Raw genomic sequence first — 19,355 nt, 5'->3', positions numbered from 1 at the left:
AAAATAAAGGCGCTCAGGCAAGCATACCAGAAGACAAGGGAGGTGAACCAGTTGCTTTGGTTCTGAGCCACAGACATGCTGCTTCTATGAGCCCTTAGACCTGGGTTATCTTTGCTATTCGTTGCTGTCTCTGTTCAGTGTTTGTTAGCATAATAAAAATGCATGAATTGAGGACAAGAGGCTCTTTATTCACTATGCACCCTGTGGTTGGTGGGGGTTTAGTTTACAGGTGGTACATGCAAAAAAGGGAGTAACTTGTTAAGGAACAACACAACTGTCACATCAGTGTTGGATCATTTATGAAACTGGTTTTCAAAGCTTCTTGGAGACACAGTGCACCTCGATGTGCTCTTCTTATTGCCCTGGTGTCTGGCTGCTCAAAATGTGCTGCCAGGCAATCTGCCTCAACCCCCAACCCCGCCAGAAACTTTTCCCCCCTACTTTCACAGATATTATGGAGCACATAGCAAACAGCAACAACAATGGAAATATTGCTTTCGCTGAGGTCTAACCTAGTGAGTAAACAGCGCCAGAACCCCTTTAAATGTCCAAAGGCACATTCTACCACCATTCTGCACTTGCTGAGCGTATGGTTGAACTGCTCCTTACTGCTGTCCAGGTTGCATGTGTACGGCTTCATGAGCCACGGGAGTAAGGGGTAGGCTGGGTCTCCAAGGAAGCTATTGGCATTTCAACATCACCAATGTTAATTTTCCTGTCTGGGAAGAAAGTTCCTTCTTGCAGCTTTCTGGAGAGACCGGAGTTCCTAAAGATGTGCGCGTCATGTACCTTTCCTGACCATCCTGTCCGTAAAATGGCCCTTGTTATCCACTAGCACTTGCAACACCACTGAGAAGTACTGCTTGTGGTTTATGTACTCTTTGGCAAGACGGTCTGGTGCCAAGATAGGGATGAACGTTCTGTCTATTGCCCCACCACAGTTCGGGAACCCCATCGCGGCAAAGCCATCCAGTATGTCTTTCACGTTTCCCAGAGTCACTACCCTTCTTAGCAGAAGTGAATTGATTGCCCTGGATACTTGGATCACAGCAGCCCCCACAGTAGATTTACCCACTCCAAACTGATTCCCGACTGTCCGGTAGCAATCTGGCATTGCAAGCTTCCACAGGGCTATCGCCACTCGCTTCTCAACTGCTGTCAGAGCAGGTCTCATTTTGGTATTTATTCGCTTCAGGGCTGCGGAAAGCAATTCGCAAAGTTCCATGAAAGTGGCCTTACGCATTCGAAAGTCATGCAGCCAGTGCTCCTCATCCCATACCTGCATAACTGTGCAGTCCAACTAGTCTGTGCTTGTTTCCCAGGCCCAGAAGCAGCGTTCCAGCGTGTCAACAAGCCTGGCTACCGCTGCCAGCATGTGCGAATTGCTCCATTCCATGGCTTCCAGCACGGCTATTTGCGTTGCATCACATTCTTCCTGTGGCGGCTCCTGGCTAGGTTCTGTAAATACTGCAGGATGATGCGCGAGGTGTTTGCGATGCTCACAACAACAGCGTACAGCTGAGCAGGGTGCATGCTTGCCGTGCTGTGGCGTCTGCACGAGTAACCCAGACTTAGGTGTGAAAATGATTGTTTGCTGTTGCTTTCATGGACGGAGGGAGTGAGGAAGGAGGCATTTGCATCATGGGAGGCTGACAGTATGTACCCAAAACAACTTGTGAAAATGTTTTTGTCCCATCAGGCATTGGGAACCTAACCCAGAATTCCAATTGGCAGCAGGAACTGTGGGATAGCTGCCCACAGTGCATCACTCCGTGAGTCAATGCTAGTCATGATAGTGAGGATGCGCTCCGCCGACAGAATGTGCATAGTGGGGACATGCAGCATCGACTTTGTAAAATCGGAGACTAAATGTCGACTTAAATAAATTTGACCTAATTTTGAAGTGTAGACGTGCCTCTGACTCCTAAGTCACTTATGTCTTGCATTGCTGAGTGGAGCAGTGCCTAAATACCTTAAAAAATCTGGACTTTAGTTTCTCTTTGCCTCAATCTCCACTCTGTACGGTTGGGATAATAGTAGTTCCCTAACTTACAGGGGTGCTGTGAGGATAAGTTCATTCCATATTGTGAGATGCTCAGGTATATGGTAATAACGGCTATGTAATTACCTAAGGGCACAGATGCTGATTTTATTTTTGCTGGTGGGTGCTCCTCTCTGCCCACTCCCTTCCCATGTGAGCAGTGGGCTCGGCCTTGGGGGCGGGGGGGTGCCTGGGGCGGGGCATTGGGGGGAAGAGGCGGAGCGGAGCATGGGTGGAGCAGGGGGCAGGACCACGGCCCATGTGCTAGGGCCAGCAAAAGATTAATCTGTCCCTGTGGGTGCTGAGTACCCCCTATTTTTTTTCAGTGTATGCTTGAGCTGCAGAGCACCTATGGAGTCGGCACCTATGCCTAAGGGTACATCTACACTACATAAAAGCAAAACAAACAAAAAAACCCCACGGCAGCAAATCTCAGAGTCCAGGTCAACTGACTTGGGCGGCTCACGCTACAATGCTAAAGATAGCAGTGTAGACATTCCTGCTGGAGCTGGAGACCAGGCTCGGAGACCACCACCTGGCCAGGCTGCAGCCCCAGGAGGAAACCGTATATTGCTATGTTTAGCCCCATAGCAGGAGCCAGGGGGTTACTGCTACCTAGATTCAGATTATTGAATGAGTTAGAAGTGGAGAGGGATTTCCCTTACAGGTAAATAGGGTTTCTGCAATGAAGCATTCAATAGTCTGCAACCCTCCGAGGCCTTTGTATGTATGCTCATAAATAACTAGTTGTCACACTTTTTATTTACAAACAAATTGGAATTTTATAAATTTTTAAAACCAATGAAATTTTACAGTCTTAGTCTGGTTGGAAACTTGCAGTGTTTATTTGGTTTACTTCTTTAGTAACCTGCAAGCAAGTTTCACTTACGAGGATTTGTGTGGTTGGTGTATGTATCGGATAGATGCACACAAACACAAGTTTCTCTTTAATGGAGACAAGCGAACAGGCTGGACTGAATGAGTGTTTGTAAGTTAGAAGGTAGTTCTAGGAAGCCACAGCTACACAATGGGAAAGATAAGACATATTCATTATATAAATGTGTGTGATATGGTAGTATGTAAAGTATCAAATCTACAGAATGAACAATAGCAATGTTTTTCAGTTTTTCTGGGGTGGGCAACTCTTAAACTATTCTTGAATGTGAAAATAATCACTTTGAGTCAGATGCTTGCTTGTTCTTATCTATTTTGAAGAACTAATTATTCCTGTTGTCAGTTCTATCAAAGCTTACAAAATTGCTTCCATCTCTAAATTACTATAATTAAAGCTATAACTTCCATATCTAGTTAACGTTGCCATGCAGCTGGTGCTTTCATTAATGTACAGGTTTCAGATTTGAATATTTTGCTCCATTGTGAACAAAAATTCTTAAATATTTGTTTTCATCTTCAAAATGTCTGTTTCTCATAAAAAGAACTTTTTGTGAAATATGTCAACAAAAGACATTTAAAGATCTTGTCTGAAAGTTGCTTTTAAATGTAACCCTTCTGCCCGTCAGAGTTGGCAGCAACAAGGGTCGGGTTCAATATCTAGGGGATTCAGTCTAATAACACAATGCAAACCGGCTCGTGCCCCCACCCAGTGACCTGGGACAAATATATACCACCCCCGCTGGGCGCCTCCAAGAGGCAATACTTCCCCTCTCGCAAGCAGATAGTCTGAGTGTAGCAAAAGCCTTTTAATAACAGAGAGAAACAATGTGGCATTATGTTGGGGAAACACCACCAACAGGATTCATAATACAACCCATGAGCAAAAACCCACCCCAAGCAAATTGGGGCATGCTCTTTCCCTTTGGTTCTTGAGTCCAGCAACCCAAAATCACCCAAAGTTCCAAAAGTCCAATGACCCAAAAGTCTCTTTCCCTGGTCAGGGGAGCCCCAGAGTTCGAAAGTTTATCTGCAGAGTTTACCTCCCAACCTGGGTGGAGATGGGGTGGGGGGGGGGGGGAAGGTAAGGGGCACCTTACATGATCTGAAGCTGACCACCCCACAGCTCCATAGGCCTTCGCTCCGCTCTGCCAGCTGCCCCATGAACTGCTTCGCTCGGCTCCGCTCCGCTGCCCACCAGCAGCTCCCGCCATCCCACAAACTGCTCCACCAGCCGGTCCACGAACTGCTCCGCTCCACGTCCCACAAGCAGCTCCCGCTGTCCCACGAACTGCTCCACAATATATCTTCAGGCTCCCCCACTACTTAACACAACACTCAGTGATTTCAGCTCTTAGTCAGTTCAGCTCTTTGGTGAATTCAGCTTGTAGTAGGGGAGGCTCAGTGCTGGTCCACCAGTAGCCCAAAGTGAGCTCAGCAGCCTGTAACTAGGCTCCTAATGGAATCAAAATTAGCTCTGATATTCCACAGTGGAGAGAGGAGGAAGTGCAATTAGCATGTAAGGCCCTCACCAAGGGGCCCATGCCACCAAGTATTAATACTTGTCCCCAGCCTTTCTCAATTCACAGAGTTTTGGAACCCAGGACCCTTGCCTAGCGAGTGCTACTTAGTTGATGGTGAATCCCTCCATTCTACCAAAATGCCAAGTACAGTTCGAAGCACAGTTCCCATAATCAGGGTAATAACAATTTATTCTTCCTGCCCCAATAACAGAGACAATGGGGATCCCACAGCAGCCAAAGTGACCATTTGGGCAGCTATGGCCTCATTCTAGGCGGGGTGGGTGTGCCTATGCAAATGAGATCGGCCCCTGAAGTTCTTTTCCACAACTTGCCACACCTCACCACCAGATGTCAGGGTGGAGCTCATCCTGACACTGCTTACATAAAGACAGAGGAAAATCCAGTTAATAATTAACCTTGGTTTAATGCTGTTTGTTGTTCGGGTTAGGCAAGACAAGTAATCAAGGATATCTTCTGCAGCTGTATTTAATTCTAAAATATGGATTCCATTTAGTAGGCATGACTCTACTGTACGTCAAATATTGAGCCCACTTGTTGGATTTCTGGAATGAAATTGTTCCTAAAAGTGGTAGTACTTGAAAAGTGGCAACAGGTTTGCCAAGCTTTTTTTAAAAAACTGGGTTTATGTAAAGAAATCACTAGTTAGAACACGGACTTTTATTATAACCCTTAATTCTTCTATAAAAGAATTAAGGGTTAAAATAGAAATCTGTATCATTTTTTTTGACAAGTGTACTGAAGTTAGAATTTTACCAAAGCCTATTCAAAGTTTCATATAGTTGGTGTAAACTTTTGTCTACTATAGATACATTTTTTCTGTTCAGTCTTGCATTGGTAAGGAGATAGACTTGAATAAGCTGGCAGTTTCTCTTTCATCTCTAATATCTGTGATTCTAAGGTACTATTTAACAACAATTAATATATTTATTTATTCTCTCATTGGCTTTTCCGTGGTACTCATTCCCATAGAGTAAACTCCTCACCGACATTAATAAATTTATTATTTACGGTACCTCTGTGAGCAAGAGAAAGAGCATGAGTGAATTTTGGTGTTAAAATTATTTGATGATTGATTTTTATTGTAGATCACATTGAAACTGAAATATTCATTGTTTTCATTTCAGCCAGAAAATAAATACAAATCAAGGGGTATTAGTCTATTTTATAGAGGCTTGGAACAAAATGACTCAAGATTTGTTAGTACTGTATGTTACTGGTTCAAAACCACTAAGATTGCATATAGCAATCAGGTACTTTAACAAACATTCTCATAAATTACCTTGGAAGAAGAGTGTCTAACTACAGATCACATGTCAGAGAGTCCAAAACTAGTGTCCAGTTACCTAGTCCAAGTCCAGTGTCCTGCAGTGTTCAATTTCAAGAATGCGCTTAGAGTATTTTAGCACATGTAACAAATGTTATTTTTACTGCAGGGAGAGCAGTTAACTCTAGAAATAGTTTAAATGATATTTTCATGGTGTCCGTAAAGGTATTGTTACAAATCTCTCAACATAACTAAATACCAGTTTATTGTGTCTGGTGGTAAATAATTGGGATTTTTAATTTTTTTTTCTAGATCCGGAATAATTTTGTCAATACATAGTTTTTGCCAAGAATATAGTGTGTGCAGTCCAAATAGTGTGGTGTGCAAAGAGCCAATATAGCTGACAGCGGTGGTAGTCTGAATTTGACAGGATTCCAAATATGTTTAGCATGTTAGTTCTCTATTGCACAAATCTATGGGAACAGAGAAATCCTGTAGTAGTAAACTACACCTTGTTTAAATTAAAGCAATGTAGGTGTAAATTTTCAGCCATAAGGGGTATCTAGGTAACATCTGTTGTTATCAAAGTCCACATCTTGGGTTGAATTGTGAAAGCAGGACAGGTTGAGGTCAAAGGTAGGGGATAGTTTGGCTAGTCTTTTCATGGGTTTAATTAAAATAATTAAGTAAAAGTAATTATTGGCTTATAGTCAAGTTATAAAACTCAGTGTATGTGAGCACTGGGTGAGTTTTTCTTTCTTTCTTGTTAAAATACTAAGAGGCATGTAGAACTAATCTGAGTCCTGTAACCATCTGACTTCTAATTTTGTAAACGTTGTCATTCCTTTTCCCTCCTGTTTTTGTTGCTGTATTCTGTCATGCCATATCTTATGTTGTAAGCTCTTTTGGGCAGGGAAATGTCTAGCACAGTTTGGAGAGTTTATAAATAGTAAAGAGTTTAAGGCCAGAAGGGACCAATTAAATCATCTAGTCTGACCTCCCTGTATATCACAGGCGCTTAAACTTCACAGTTACCTCTATACTGAACCCAATAACTTGTTTGATTAAAGCCTATTCTCTGGAAAGACATTCAGTCTTGATTTGACGGCATCAAGAGATGAAGAGTCCATGTCCCTTGGTATTTTTTTCCCCAATGATTAATCACTCTGTGTTCAAAATGTGGGACTAATTTGAATTTTTCTGGCTTCAGCTTCCAGCCACTGGTTCTTGTTATGCCTTTCCCTGCTAGATTAAAGAACCATTCTATCGCCCTGTATTTTCTCCCAGGAAGGTACATATACACTGTAATCAAGACACCTCTCAAACTTACTTGTGATAAGATGAACAGTTACAGTGAAAGGACTGACTTCAAAAGCTCTAAGGCATTTTCTCTAGCTCTCAAATAATTTGAGGCTTTTTTCTGTACCCTCTCCAATTTTTCAACATTCTTCTTAAAACGTAGACACCAGAACTGTAGGCAGTATTCTAGTACTGGTCTCATCAGTGCCATGTATAGAGGTGAATCATCTCCCTACTCCTGCTCACTGCTTCCCTGCTCATATAACTAGGAGTCTCATTAACCCATTTGTGCCTCAGCATAGCCCTGGGAGCTCTTGTTGACGTGCTTGTCTGCTGTGACCCCTAAACTCTGTTCAGAGTCCCTGCTTTCCAGGACACAGTCACCTGTTCTGTAGGTATGGCCTTCATTCCTTGTTCCTCAGTGTATAACCTTGCACTTGGGGCTGTATGAAAGCACATTTTGTTTGATGGACCCAGCTTCCTGAGTGATCCAGATCTCTCTTTGACTGCCTTTCCCTCCTCATGATTTACCACTTGCCAAACATTTGTCATCTGCAAATTTTAGTAGTTGTGATTTTATATTTAATTCCAGATCAGTGATGAAAAAGTTGAATAGTGTAGAGCCTAGTACTGACCCGCCTAGACTCTGACTAGAAATACCCCCATTTAATGTTTGCCTATTGAAAACTACTTAATATAATTTTCATATACAGTACTTCATATTAAAATACTTTGGTTGTGTTTACCGTGGCAAGGGTTTATTATATTAAGTGTATAAATGTGATGCTTTTCTGCTATTAGTCTTTGAACTCAGTATTCTATTTCGTGTTCTACAATAATGGAACAGAGTAACTCAAGATGCCCATTAAGAATCTATTTATAAACTATGAGATTTTAAGCTTCTTGGACTCATGCTGTTATTTTGCATACTATATGCAAAAGTAGCAATCAGTTTTTGAATGGACTCTTGCTGAATAGTACTTAAATGTTAGTGAGGATTGTATTGAGTCAGCTGTATAATTTTCACAGAAATTTTAAGTACACTAAAGAGCTAGAGTGGCAGCTAATGGTGCTTCAACTTTACTGTGATTCATTGGCAGTCCAGTTGCGATTTTTTTCTGTTTTTAACATGCTCTAACTTCTGTTTTGAACAACAACCAGAAAAGCTTACCATGTTCAAATAAAAATTAATAATCAGCTACACGAACGGTCCTGCAACTGTAAAATAATTTTCCATTAAATTGTGGTAATTGGGAGTTTGATAATTGCTGTGTTCATTTTTGAGCTACTGCTGAAATGTAGTGTTAGACTAAGGGACCAGTGAACATTTCAGTATCTAATGTTTTTGCAAACACAGTTATGTCAATGAGAAGCTTTGTATCATGTCTTTTCAGTGGTATACATTAACTGCTTATCTTGTTACAAGACACTATAAAATAATATCAATTTGATTACCGTTAATTTTTCTTTCCTGCCATACCACATAATTTCCAACATCATTTTAATAAACTCTATCTTGAGAACCACCAGAGCAAAGTAGAAATGCTTTATGATAACTGAAAGAAGCTTGGAATTCCAGTAGTCAAATGGCATTAATCTCGAGCAATTCATGAGATTCCGCTGCTGAACTCATATCACAGTTGAATAGGAACAAAAACAAAGATGGTAATTAGAATATGATTTTACAAACCAGTACCTCACAGTAAAAAATATTTCACTGGTCCATTACAATTGCTTTTGGGACTAATTAAACTTTTCCAAGAACTAGACCTGGACCAGTGAGCAAAGGGAGTAAAACACTGATCTCTGGCAATAGTCTGATTTTGAAACCCTCCAAAAGCAAGTAAATAAATAAATGTGCACGGGGTGCCAAATTAATTGGTGGAGTAACTCCACTGAAGTCAATGGAGTTGCACCTGTTCAGAGTTTGGCATGAAACTTTGCTCAATTCATGTTATTGTGGATGGGCATTGCAGCACTTGTAATGAGGACCCTTTGATTCTCAGGGTTTGTTTGGAACTCACCTTCGGATTTCCTTGCTTTGAAGGGTGAAATGCGACTTGCATCTTCATATGCTCTTTGCAGTTTTGCTAACACTAAATTAAAAAGAAAATAAATACATTGGTCAGTATTCAAACTTCACAGATTTACCTTTTTCCTAATTAATATTACTGTGTTTTCTCATGGTATGATGAAATAGCAGTTGTAATAGATTTTAATATCTACCAATATAACATATAAAATAAATAATTTACAAATTGACATGGAAGTCCACACTAAAATGATGCAAACGTTTTACTGTTCGTGTTTTTGTGATATTAACAATTGACAAAGCATGAGAAGGGCGTGTTTTTCAGAAAGGAGTGGGAAACTATATTCACTGATCCAAACAGCATACAACACAGAATGCATTAATAGCACATCTACAGTGTATTATAAATTCCTGTTATTGACCTAATAACTTTTAGCCCTGTGTACTTATTATTTATCTGGTTTCAGAGTAGCAGCCGTGTTAGTCTATATCTGCAAAAAGAAAAGGAGTACTTGTGGCACCTTAGAGACTAACACATTTATTTGAGCATAAGCTTTCTTGAGCTACAGCTCACTTCATCTGTAGACCCAACTTCAGAATTCAGTACATGAGGAAATGTGAAGCCAAATACTGATCCTTGTCAGCAATAGGAAATCTTGCTGGTTCTTCCTAAAAATACTGTGGTCCTTTGTTTAAAATGGTTCCTCATCATTATTTCGTTTCATTTCAGTTGTCGGACGAGCAACAGGAAGAGCTTGATTGTAACATCCAGCACATCGCCAACACTCCCACGACCACACTCCCCGCTCCATGGGCATACAGGTAACCAGGGAACTGTGTTTTACGTGGGAATCGTTAGTAAAATTAATTCATTATTCATTACCATTGACTGTGTCCATTTATATTATAAGGCAAATAAGCTATTCAGAACTCAGTTCAAAAAATTGTGTGTGATTCGTTAAATTCGTTTTCTTAACTTCACTGACTAAGGGGGATAGCATCTTTCACTTGTAACTAGATGTTTGTGCCTCACTCATCACCATGGTATCTGTGCCCTCCTCTGACACTGTAAATGATTTGGCCATATTGAGTGGGTACTTTTTTTTTTAGATATAAACAAAATAACAATTAATAAAAGTTGATTTTAGTCTGTGAAATGTAAAGAAGGCCTGGGCTCCCGTTCCCTTCATCCTGCCTTCTTCATACATGGAATGACCTCTCATTGCAAGTGCTCCAGTCCTCCATCTTATTCTCCATCAAATCCCTCTGGAGAACTTACCCCTTAAACACTAGCCCTTATCACCCTAATCCCCTATTTTCCCCAAAAGAAATGTAAGACAAAGGGGACTGCTAACTAACTGAATCTGCATTGTACTAGCAGCAGCTTGTGATTTTGGGCTCTGTATAGGGTTATAAACCAGTCTGGCAGAGGGCATCCAGGAGATGCCACACAGTTAGAAATAGTGTTATCTCCCATATGACTGCATGGAGACTGTCAACAAAAGCTAACTTTTTAAAAGGTGGCCACTGTTGCTGTTTAAACATGACCAAATTAGTAAAAGTGTTGCAAGTGAAATAATTTGAATAAAATGTAATGCTTGTTTGAACTTTCTTGTAATATCCCCTCATAGTAACAATAGGAGATACTAGCTAATACTGCTTGGCATGCCAGAGATCACATTCCTTGAAGTAATAATGTTTCTTTGTGGTATAGATTTTAGAGTTTGTTTCCACTTCACTATTGCCAAGCCCAAGGGAGATTTCTTGTTTGCTCTAAAACTTTTGGTACAGTGTCTTTCTTTTACTAACAGCATCTGTTTTCCTGGCCTTAACTGTCTCATTTGTGTTTCTGGCAGCTATAGATTGCGACATGAGTATTGTTTTCGGTCTTTTTGTGGGTAGTTTTAATTACAGTTTCTGTTGTAGCAGTTGCAAGCTTTAAAATATTTCATAATGGGAAGGCAGAAGGGGAGTGTGAGGTTCTAGGTGCCCTGCTGTCTGTACTGAACATTCCTTTACTGTGCATACCAGTCTCCCTTCCCATTGAAGAGCCTTCTTGGTTGGCAGGTGAGCTCTCTCTTTGAATCATAGCAGGCCAACCTTTGCAGCTGCTCCAGAGCTCAGATGCCTCCTCTCTTTGGTTCCTTTTGTGGAACTTTTCCAAGGACCTAGGAAACCCGAGAAAATAGCCCTCACCTTAGAAGGGAGGAAAATATGAAGGCACTCTCCAAGTATTAGATATTCCTGATCAGACAGGTATCCAAGATACTGCAATTCCGATCCCCGGCCACACACAAAAGATGAAAAAGGATGTCTCCTTTTCTGGAAAAGGTGACCGTGAGAGAGCCTTGTGAGTCTACTCTGAAGGGTTTTTGTAGTAAGAGGAGGCCCTGAAACAAACTTTTGTATCAGAGGCCCAGTCTGAGGCTTGAAGCCTGAACCAAAATACTTCCAGGCAGTGTTAAGCAAAGCCTGGCTGTGAGCCAGAGGCAGGTCCCACTCACAGAAGTTGGCAAGAAAAGGTTGTTAGAAGCACGTGCACACACATACGCATAAGTGCTAATGAGAGGAACTTGCACCAAGAAGGCATCAGAACACTCCACAGACATAACAAGGAACAGGCAGGTGCATCTTAAAGACAGGGTCAAAAGGACAACATGATGGGTAGATTCGTTTGACTTATGATGAGTAATCTGTCCTGCAACTGTATAAAAGTAGGTCCAGGAGCACACTTCTTTGTCCAGCCTAGGGGGCAGTGGAGTGTTCCACCACTGACTGAGCTGCATCCATTGCCGGGGGCACATGTTCGTAGTATGCCCTGTAGAGTCTGTAGGGAACTATTACTGTGCTTTGTTTGACAATAAACCTGGCTCAGGTGCCTTTGTACCTTACTAGAGTCTGTGGTTTTTGGGGGTTCTCTCGGGGTCTGCTGTGTTAACTAGCTGCGCAGAGCTGGGGCAGCACACAGAGGGAACATGCATGCAGCTGACTGTTATCATCATCGAACCAGAGCAGAGCACCACCCGGTAGCTACCAACAACAGTTTTGACCCTGTCCTGGTGGGGAAACTCCAGAGGATAAAATAATTCTGCCAAGGAGCATGAATAGATTTCAGTAACATTCTGCAAACAACATGCTTGGTCTCTGCTTCCTTACTATAATATTATGTTCTTCAAGTGTTTGTCAACATGGATTTCGCTCTTGGTGACATGCGCCCATGTGTGTAAGGTTGAATTCTTTTGAATAGCAGCGTTGGTGGGGGCCACACCTGTGCCCTAGCCATCCTCTTGCTTCCCATAGTTGAAGGCATAAGGGGTGGGATGGCTGCAACCCACATTCTGTTCTACATAGGTTTTTATATTGCGCTCACCACTATAGTATTGGAACACTTTCCAGTAGTGCAAAAGCACCATGACTAACACCTTTACCACATGTCTATGAGAATATCTTTCCTGGTAGCCGTCACATCAGCTAGAAGAATAAAGGAGATCTGGGTCTTCAGGGTGGGCCCTCCGTAAACAGTCTTTCATAAGGATAGCTCACGAAAGCTTATGCTCAAATAAATTTGTTAGTCTCTAAGGTGCCACAAGTACTCTTTTTTCTTTTTGCTGATACAGACTAACACGGCTGCTACTCTGAAACCTGTCATAAGGATAGAGTCACTCTTAAATTCAAAGTTTCTGCCCAAGGTAGGCTCCAGCTTATATCAGTTAGTTCACTCCCCTGTTTTCTTCTTTATGCTGCATTTTGCCCCAGGTGAAATAACACTCTACATGTTGGATGTCGGGAGAGCATTGTCCTTTTTATGTCTTTAGTACCAAGCCATTCAGGTAATGCCCAGACTCTGGTGTTTGAGAGGAGTACGGGACAACCTGTCTTGTCTCAGAAGCTGTCCAAAGGGGTCTCAGATTATTTTGACTTGTTAAAACTGGACTAAGAGAGATTCCCCCTAGATACATTAGGGCTCATTTCACTAGGGTTCAAGCAACCTCTACGGTCAGTTTGGATAGCATCTCTGTATCAGAGAGTTGTAGATCAGCAACATGGAGCTCAATCCACACGTTTACCACTCTCGATTCCCCTGTTCAAGGGTACAGATCAAATGCTAGTTTTGGTAGGGCAGTCCTGCACTCTATTCAAGTAGGACTTCTCTTGCCCATCTCCAGGTGAATGGGTGACTGCTAGTCAGTCACCAAGAGTGGAATTGTTGAGGATGATTGCTCAAAGAAGAGAGAATGGTTACTTAACCTGCAGCAACTGTGATTCTTCAAGATGTATTGTTCACACCAATTCCGTGACCCACCATACATCCTCTTTAGGCACAGCCCTTTCTTATGGGATTCTTATTGACAAAAGAACAGAGTGCAGCTTGTGACTGCCTCACAGCACCTTGCACTCCCAGCTGCGGGAAGCTTAGAGGGTCGCTGGGGCACAGGCCTGGCCCCAATGGATGCTGCCATTCAACAGAATCCAGTCTTATGCATATGGAATGCATGCACACCAAGAACTGAATCAGCACATCTCGAAGAACCAGAGTTACTGTAAAATAAGTAACTAACTGTTCTTTTAGTTATGTTCAGAGCTCCTTACACTGGAAGACAGTGTATCCCCTAACTACACTGTGATGCACAAAATTGAGGAAATGCTCAAGAGGAACTACAAATTGGTAGCAGGTCAGCCAGAAGCAGCCATCTGCTTCTCTGTTTCCAGGCCTCTTATCTTGGATGGGTGACATCCAGCTTCAAAAAACAAAAACAAAAAAACAAAAATCCCTCTCCTGCCTGTTGATTTTTGACAGAATTAGCACTATTATCTCAGGATTCCCTAAAAGCAGAGTCATTGACGGACAGACTCTGTTGTGAATTATTTTAATGAAAATCTCCTGTAAATAATTCAGGATCTTCAGCTTGAATTTTAATAGAGCCCTAAAAATAGTCACCAAGGCATTTACTACTTGCTGCAGAATGTCAAAGAAAGCACCCTCAAATCCAACTGTTCTGGAAATGTGTCAACTCAGAAACTTGCCACAGAGCAGTTCCACTTCCATATGTACTCACTGTTCTTTGTTTTTTGGATTACTTTCCATGCCCAGAATATTTCTACAGAAATAGTGGTGGTGATAGGTATTTATACAGTGATCATTACTCTGAGTACTCATATTCCTATGCTAGGATTTAACTGATTCCATTTTAGTTATGGAAGTGTTCAACTAAGAAATGTGGCAGAGCTCCAGCCTTGTCCCTGTGGGTCCCGCACTTCCAGGTGGTTTATGCTAGCTTCAGAGGCTCACTGCAACCCTCCACATAGCCCTTCTCTCTCTCGGGCCAGGAATACAGTCTACTGAGCCCTTTTCATCATAATCCAGCAATGGAGGTTGGTGAGAGAATTCCCACAGTCTCTGTTGCTCCTACGGCCTTATGCCAAAACAGTTTAGTCTCCTGTCCTGACAAGGGCCTGTTTTCCCCTCCCAGGAGGTGTTTCTGTAGTGGTGGGTTGGAGGGTACCCCGGCCCACTCTCTACTCCGGGTCCTGTCCCAGAGACCCTAATGGTAGCAGCTGTTGGCAGCCAACCTTTCACTGCCAGAGTTGCTACATTTCCCTGGGCTACTTCACCACAGCTCTCCTGCTTCTCCCTTCTTCACCCTTACCTTAGGGCTCCCTTACCAATGACTTGAGGGTATCTTCATTAACCAGCCCTTCAGCTGTACTTCCCCTCCTCTGGCTCCCCTCTGTCTGACTGGAGTGAGCCCTTTTATATTATCAGAGGGGCCTTAATTAGAGTCAGGCGGTCACATTAGCTTAGGTGGCCTCATCTGATGCTTTGCAGGTTAATTGGAGTCAGGTGTTCTCATTAGCCTGGAGCAGCCCCTGCTCTGGTCAATCAGGGAACAGAAAACTGTTAACCCAGTGACCAGTATATCTGCCTTCTGCTACTCCTGTCCCTGTTGTTCATTATTTGTCCCCCGTAATTAATTGGTTTTCCAGGTCCTGTGGACCCCCCCCCCCTTAGGCTGGGGGGGATCCTTTAGCAGTGGGCGGACTTTGCCCGCCCACTTCCTGGATCCCAATAAGGCTACTCTGCAGTACCCAACTTGCCTGGGTCTATCACAGAAGATACAAAAAGATGCCCCTGAAAATGTGAAATAAATATTTTTGTTTCGGTTGATTGCTATCTGACTGACAGAGGGCCCCAAACTCATAGATGTAGTTTGACGTCTATATTTTTTTGCGGGGGCAACTCCAGTCAGACCAATGGGGCCATGCGTGGGGGGGTGTGTGTGTGTGTGTGTGTGTGAGAAATTCTGTCTGCGCCTGAGGTTTGCAGTTGGGGAGGGGCAACCCTCTCTTGCCCCCTCCAAACTATACCCATGCCCAAACTATACAGTCCACATAAGTGTAGCCATCTCACAGAAAACAGGCAGGAATTTTTGTTGTTGTTGTTGGTGGGTGTACGCACAATAGAAGACACTTCAATTCTCTCCCCCATCCCCTTTCTCCCAACCCACTCCCAAAATGAAAAGTTGGTCTTAGCTTTCTCATCATTATGTCAAATTTTCCTACACTAAGTTTTGCCAGAACCATGTGGCACACTGATGTCTAGAAACTAGAGTAACTAAACAGTGGTTTGTCATGTCTAATTACTTCAAGTAATCCTTTCCAATATGTGTTCCTATGTTGCATATTGGATTTAACCTATTAATTAAAAGGATATACTTTGTAATCTCCAAGACTGACTGTAGAGAAAAGAAGGAGAAATTACCGGATAATAGGAGTTCTCTAAAGGTAGAATACTTAAGAGAGTCACCTTTCTCCCCAAGAAAGTTGTTTATCTGTAGACAAAGTCAGATTAATACTAGAGCAGTATGCATCCGATGAAGTGAGCTGTAGCTCACAAAAGCTCATGCTCAAATAAATTGGTTAGTCTCTAAGGTGCCACAAGTACTCCTTTTCTTTTTGCGAATACAGACTAACACGGCTGTTACTCTGAAACTAGAGCTCTGTGTGTGTCATAAGTATTTCTCTTAAATATTCTAGGCAACTTTTGGAATGAAGAGGTCAGGCTGTCATGTTTGTTTGATTCATATTGTAACTGAACTTGACAACCATGCCTATGCACTTACACAGTTTAAAAAGCATGTAGTGAATGTCAAAGCATTAAAAAGGACCACTCTTAAATGGCCTTCACTGCACTGAAAACAAACTCTTCCCTAATATCCACTCTGTAATCTCACTTGCAAGCGTTAAACACCAACAGGAATACAAACAAGCTAGGAAGTGTTCTTAGAAGGAATCATTTTACTAGGTGCCATGTACCACAAAATTAAATTAATCTCAAAACCTGAATCATAAGGTACCCCTTACTGGGATTTGCCAATGAGATCAGTGTGCGTGGCATAGTACAATCCATTCAGGAAGAGCTTTATTTTAACCGTCCTTGATGTAAGGAAATGCATTTCCTTACATGTGAAACAGTATAAAGGGGGACCAGCTGAATTGGTGTTCCCCTGTCATTTGAGGATGCAGCAGCAAGTTCCTGATATTCAGAGAAGGGGGTTTCTGTGATTGATTTTTTTTTTTTTTTTTTTTTTTTTTAAAGGGTAAGACGGGGAAATGATGGATGCTGTGACTTCCCTGTGATCAGCTTCAGGCTCTGTTTTATTTACAAAGCAAGCAACCACTGAAAACTGTTGTTCTAGGAACTTTCATTGGCTGTTTCACCTGAGCGGTGTTCTGTGCAATACCATGTTTTGTTGTAAGCCTGCTTGTCTACCCCTGTATGAGAGAGACAATCCTATGAATATTATTGCCAGAGAACTCCATCTTCAAATACTGTTAATAGTTTGCTTTTAAAATACTATTTATTTAAAATCTTACTAATAAACTGTATTTTGAGTACTTAACATAGTGCTCCATTTAATCTTCTAGCTCTACACCTTAGTTTGTTAAAGGTCAGATCTCTCTAATACAGGGAGTATTCCAATAATATAGTACTTCAGATCATTAGCAGTGGCCAATTGTGCATATTTTTGAAAATTCAGATTAGTAGAATGAGGGATTCTATTTAAAATGTACTGTAAAATTTTGGCAGAGGAGTCAAGATAAGAAACATAATAGTGTATTATTAACGAACATATTGGAAAAATAAAATGCAGAAACCCTTTTGAAAATTGTGATAAGACCATATGAGTACAGATATTATAGCAGGACCTATTAGTACCATGTATAATCCTCACCTTTGTAATATTAGACTTGTGTTTAAGATTTTAAGCAGCAAAATGATAGCTACATTATAGTCATTTACTCTATTCCAGGTATTGTCACAGTCCCGTTGCACCTGACCCCTTGAACTCCCACAGAAAGCAAAATCAAACCAAACAACAAAACAGAGAACCTTGCATTAGAAACTACAACCACCTCCCTCCCCAAAAAATCAGAACAAATGCAAAACCCAGAATACATAACTTGAAGGTGGATTATCTGCTTTGAAGATGAAACCTTCATTCTGGAGAAGCCAGTCACAGCTCCGTAATTAAGACTGAATTGAATTTTGCCCTTAAGGGAGGGATTCATTCTCTTGATATCTATGAAGAATAGAGCAGAGTATTCTTCCCAAAAGTGCAAGATTTAGTGAGGTTCCTGAATGAATTTTCTGAGAACTTACAAGTAAATGTGCTTGTTAGTTATCCATTTAAAGTTAGTTAATATTTCTTTAAGAAATGTAGCACCCCGTGTCAACTTTTTTTGGGTTCCAAGTAATCTCAGCTCAAGCATTGTCTATCTATATAAAAACTGGCACACAGGTCAATCTTGCGTAGATCATATGCAATGGGTAGTCTTTGAAAACAGACTGTTAGGATCAGTGGTAGTTTTTTCCATTATTTTTCCACATCTGAAAGTTTCTCCTTTAGCAGAAGCTCAAACAGAATGTTCTCCTTCAGACAAATTAATGAAGAATTTCCCTTTGTGAAAATGCTTGCATTCTCATAGCCCTACTGGGACTCAGGCCACAGGCTACACTCAGTTAGTACAGCCTTTTTCAAAATGTCCTCTATTTCTCATTGTTCCCAAAAGGACCAAAGTCACAGGCTGCCTTTAGTAACAACTTCTGCTGCTGCCTCCATTCACCTGCTCTTCTCAGTGCCCCTCTTTGCTTCCTGACAGAGGAGGGGGGAGTCATCTTCCCTGAGGGCAGCTTGATTTCACTCTCATTGGGAACAATGGGAGGCAAAGGGAGGCAATGCTAAAAAATGCTTTTACCAAAAATTGCTTACTTAAATGTCTCTGGAAACGTAGTCATTCTACATTTTGCATTTATGAGCTGATTTTGAAATGCTTCAATAATTTCTCCTTCCCCCAGGCAGTTAGAGCTCTACTTATTCAAGGCCTTATCCTGACATTCACTTCACTTTCTTGAATACTGCAGGCATCTATTTTCCCATCAAAGGTGGGGATATTTATTCTAGTAACTTTGATTACGCTAATATTAAGTGCGTGACGACCCCAAGCTTCGCTTGGGGAGAGAAAACCCATATTAGTAGTAGTCGTCGTCTTCTAATTCATTGTAGAGCTTACCAACTAAGCGAGTGTCATTTAACGAGGCATTTTAATACTAGTAGGTTGGCTTCGGCTCACATTTGTCTTTCCTCTCCTTAAATAATTTAACCACGTGCAGTCAAATTATTTTTCAAACAGGACTATATTAATGTGAACTAGAACTTTTTAGTTTGCGTCTGCAGTGCCCAGAGAGGAGAGTTTGCACTGGTATTCTTATCCCATATTGTGAACTGCAGGTCAGGGTAGCCATAGTCCCAGTTTCCTAATAATGAAACATAGCTGAATTGGAGACTTATCCCATTTATCTTTAGCTTTAGCAATCTTTAGTATAATTAAAAACTTTAAAATTATAATCAAAATAATTTTGAGTAACTGAACAAATTGGGTAATGAGACTTTTTCAGATGTCAGTATTATCTATATGGGTGTGCTAACACTTTTCAGTGTGCACAGTCTGGTACAGAGATACCACTAATTCCTTTGTATCCTCTTTCTCAGATTTATATGGCATATTTCTATCCAGACTCTGGAATTTTGATTAGGTGCCATGTGAGTTATTTCTAGTTCAAAAATGAAAAGCAATTAGTTCTTCTACTCTACTCAAGTCTGGGTGAAGCTTTTAAGAAGCTTCAGGGAGAAGGGGAATTCCTACTTTCCTTTAAAAATTTCCCAGTACTATTGCATCTTCTGTAGTTGAAGGAATTTTAATAAGAGAAGCCTAAGTGTGTTG

At 41.5% G+C, this 19,355-nt stretch overlaps 1 protein-coding gene across 6 annotated transcripts in view; it reads left to right on the top strand.

Annotated features, from left to right (window-relative positions):
- The window catches only part of MAST2 (microtubule associated serine/threonine kinase 2), a 372,012-nt gene that overhangs the window by 253,677 nt on the left and 98,980 nt on the right, over nucleotides 1-19,355 (top strand). For all 6 annotated transcript variants that reach the window (XM_037907057.2, XM_043521549.1, XM_037907059.2 and 3 more), the window contains one exon: nucleotides 9,802-9,893. In XM_037907057.2, coding sequence (XP_037762985.1) covers nucleotides 9,802-9,893 — 92 coding nt within the window. The remainder of the gene's footprint in view (nucleotides 1-9,801; nucleotides 9,894-19,355) is intronic.

Source organism: Chelonia mydas, chromosome 8, assembly GCF_015237465.2.
Source record: "Chelonia mydas isolate rCheMyd1 chromosome 8, rCheMyd1.pri.v2, whole genome shotgun sequence".
NCBI classification, from domain to species: Eukaryota; Metazoa; Chordata; order Testudines; family Cheloniidae; genus Chelonia; species Chelonia mydas.
This window is presented reverse-complemented; position numbering and strand designations above follow the sequence as displayed.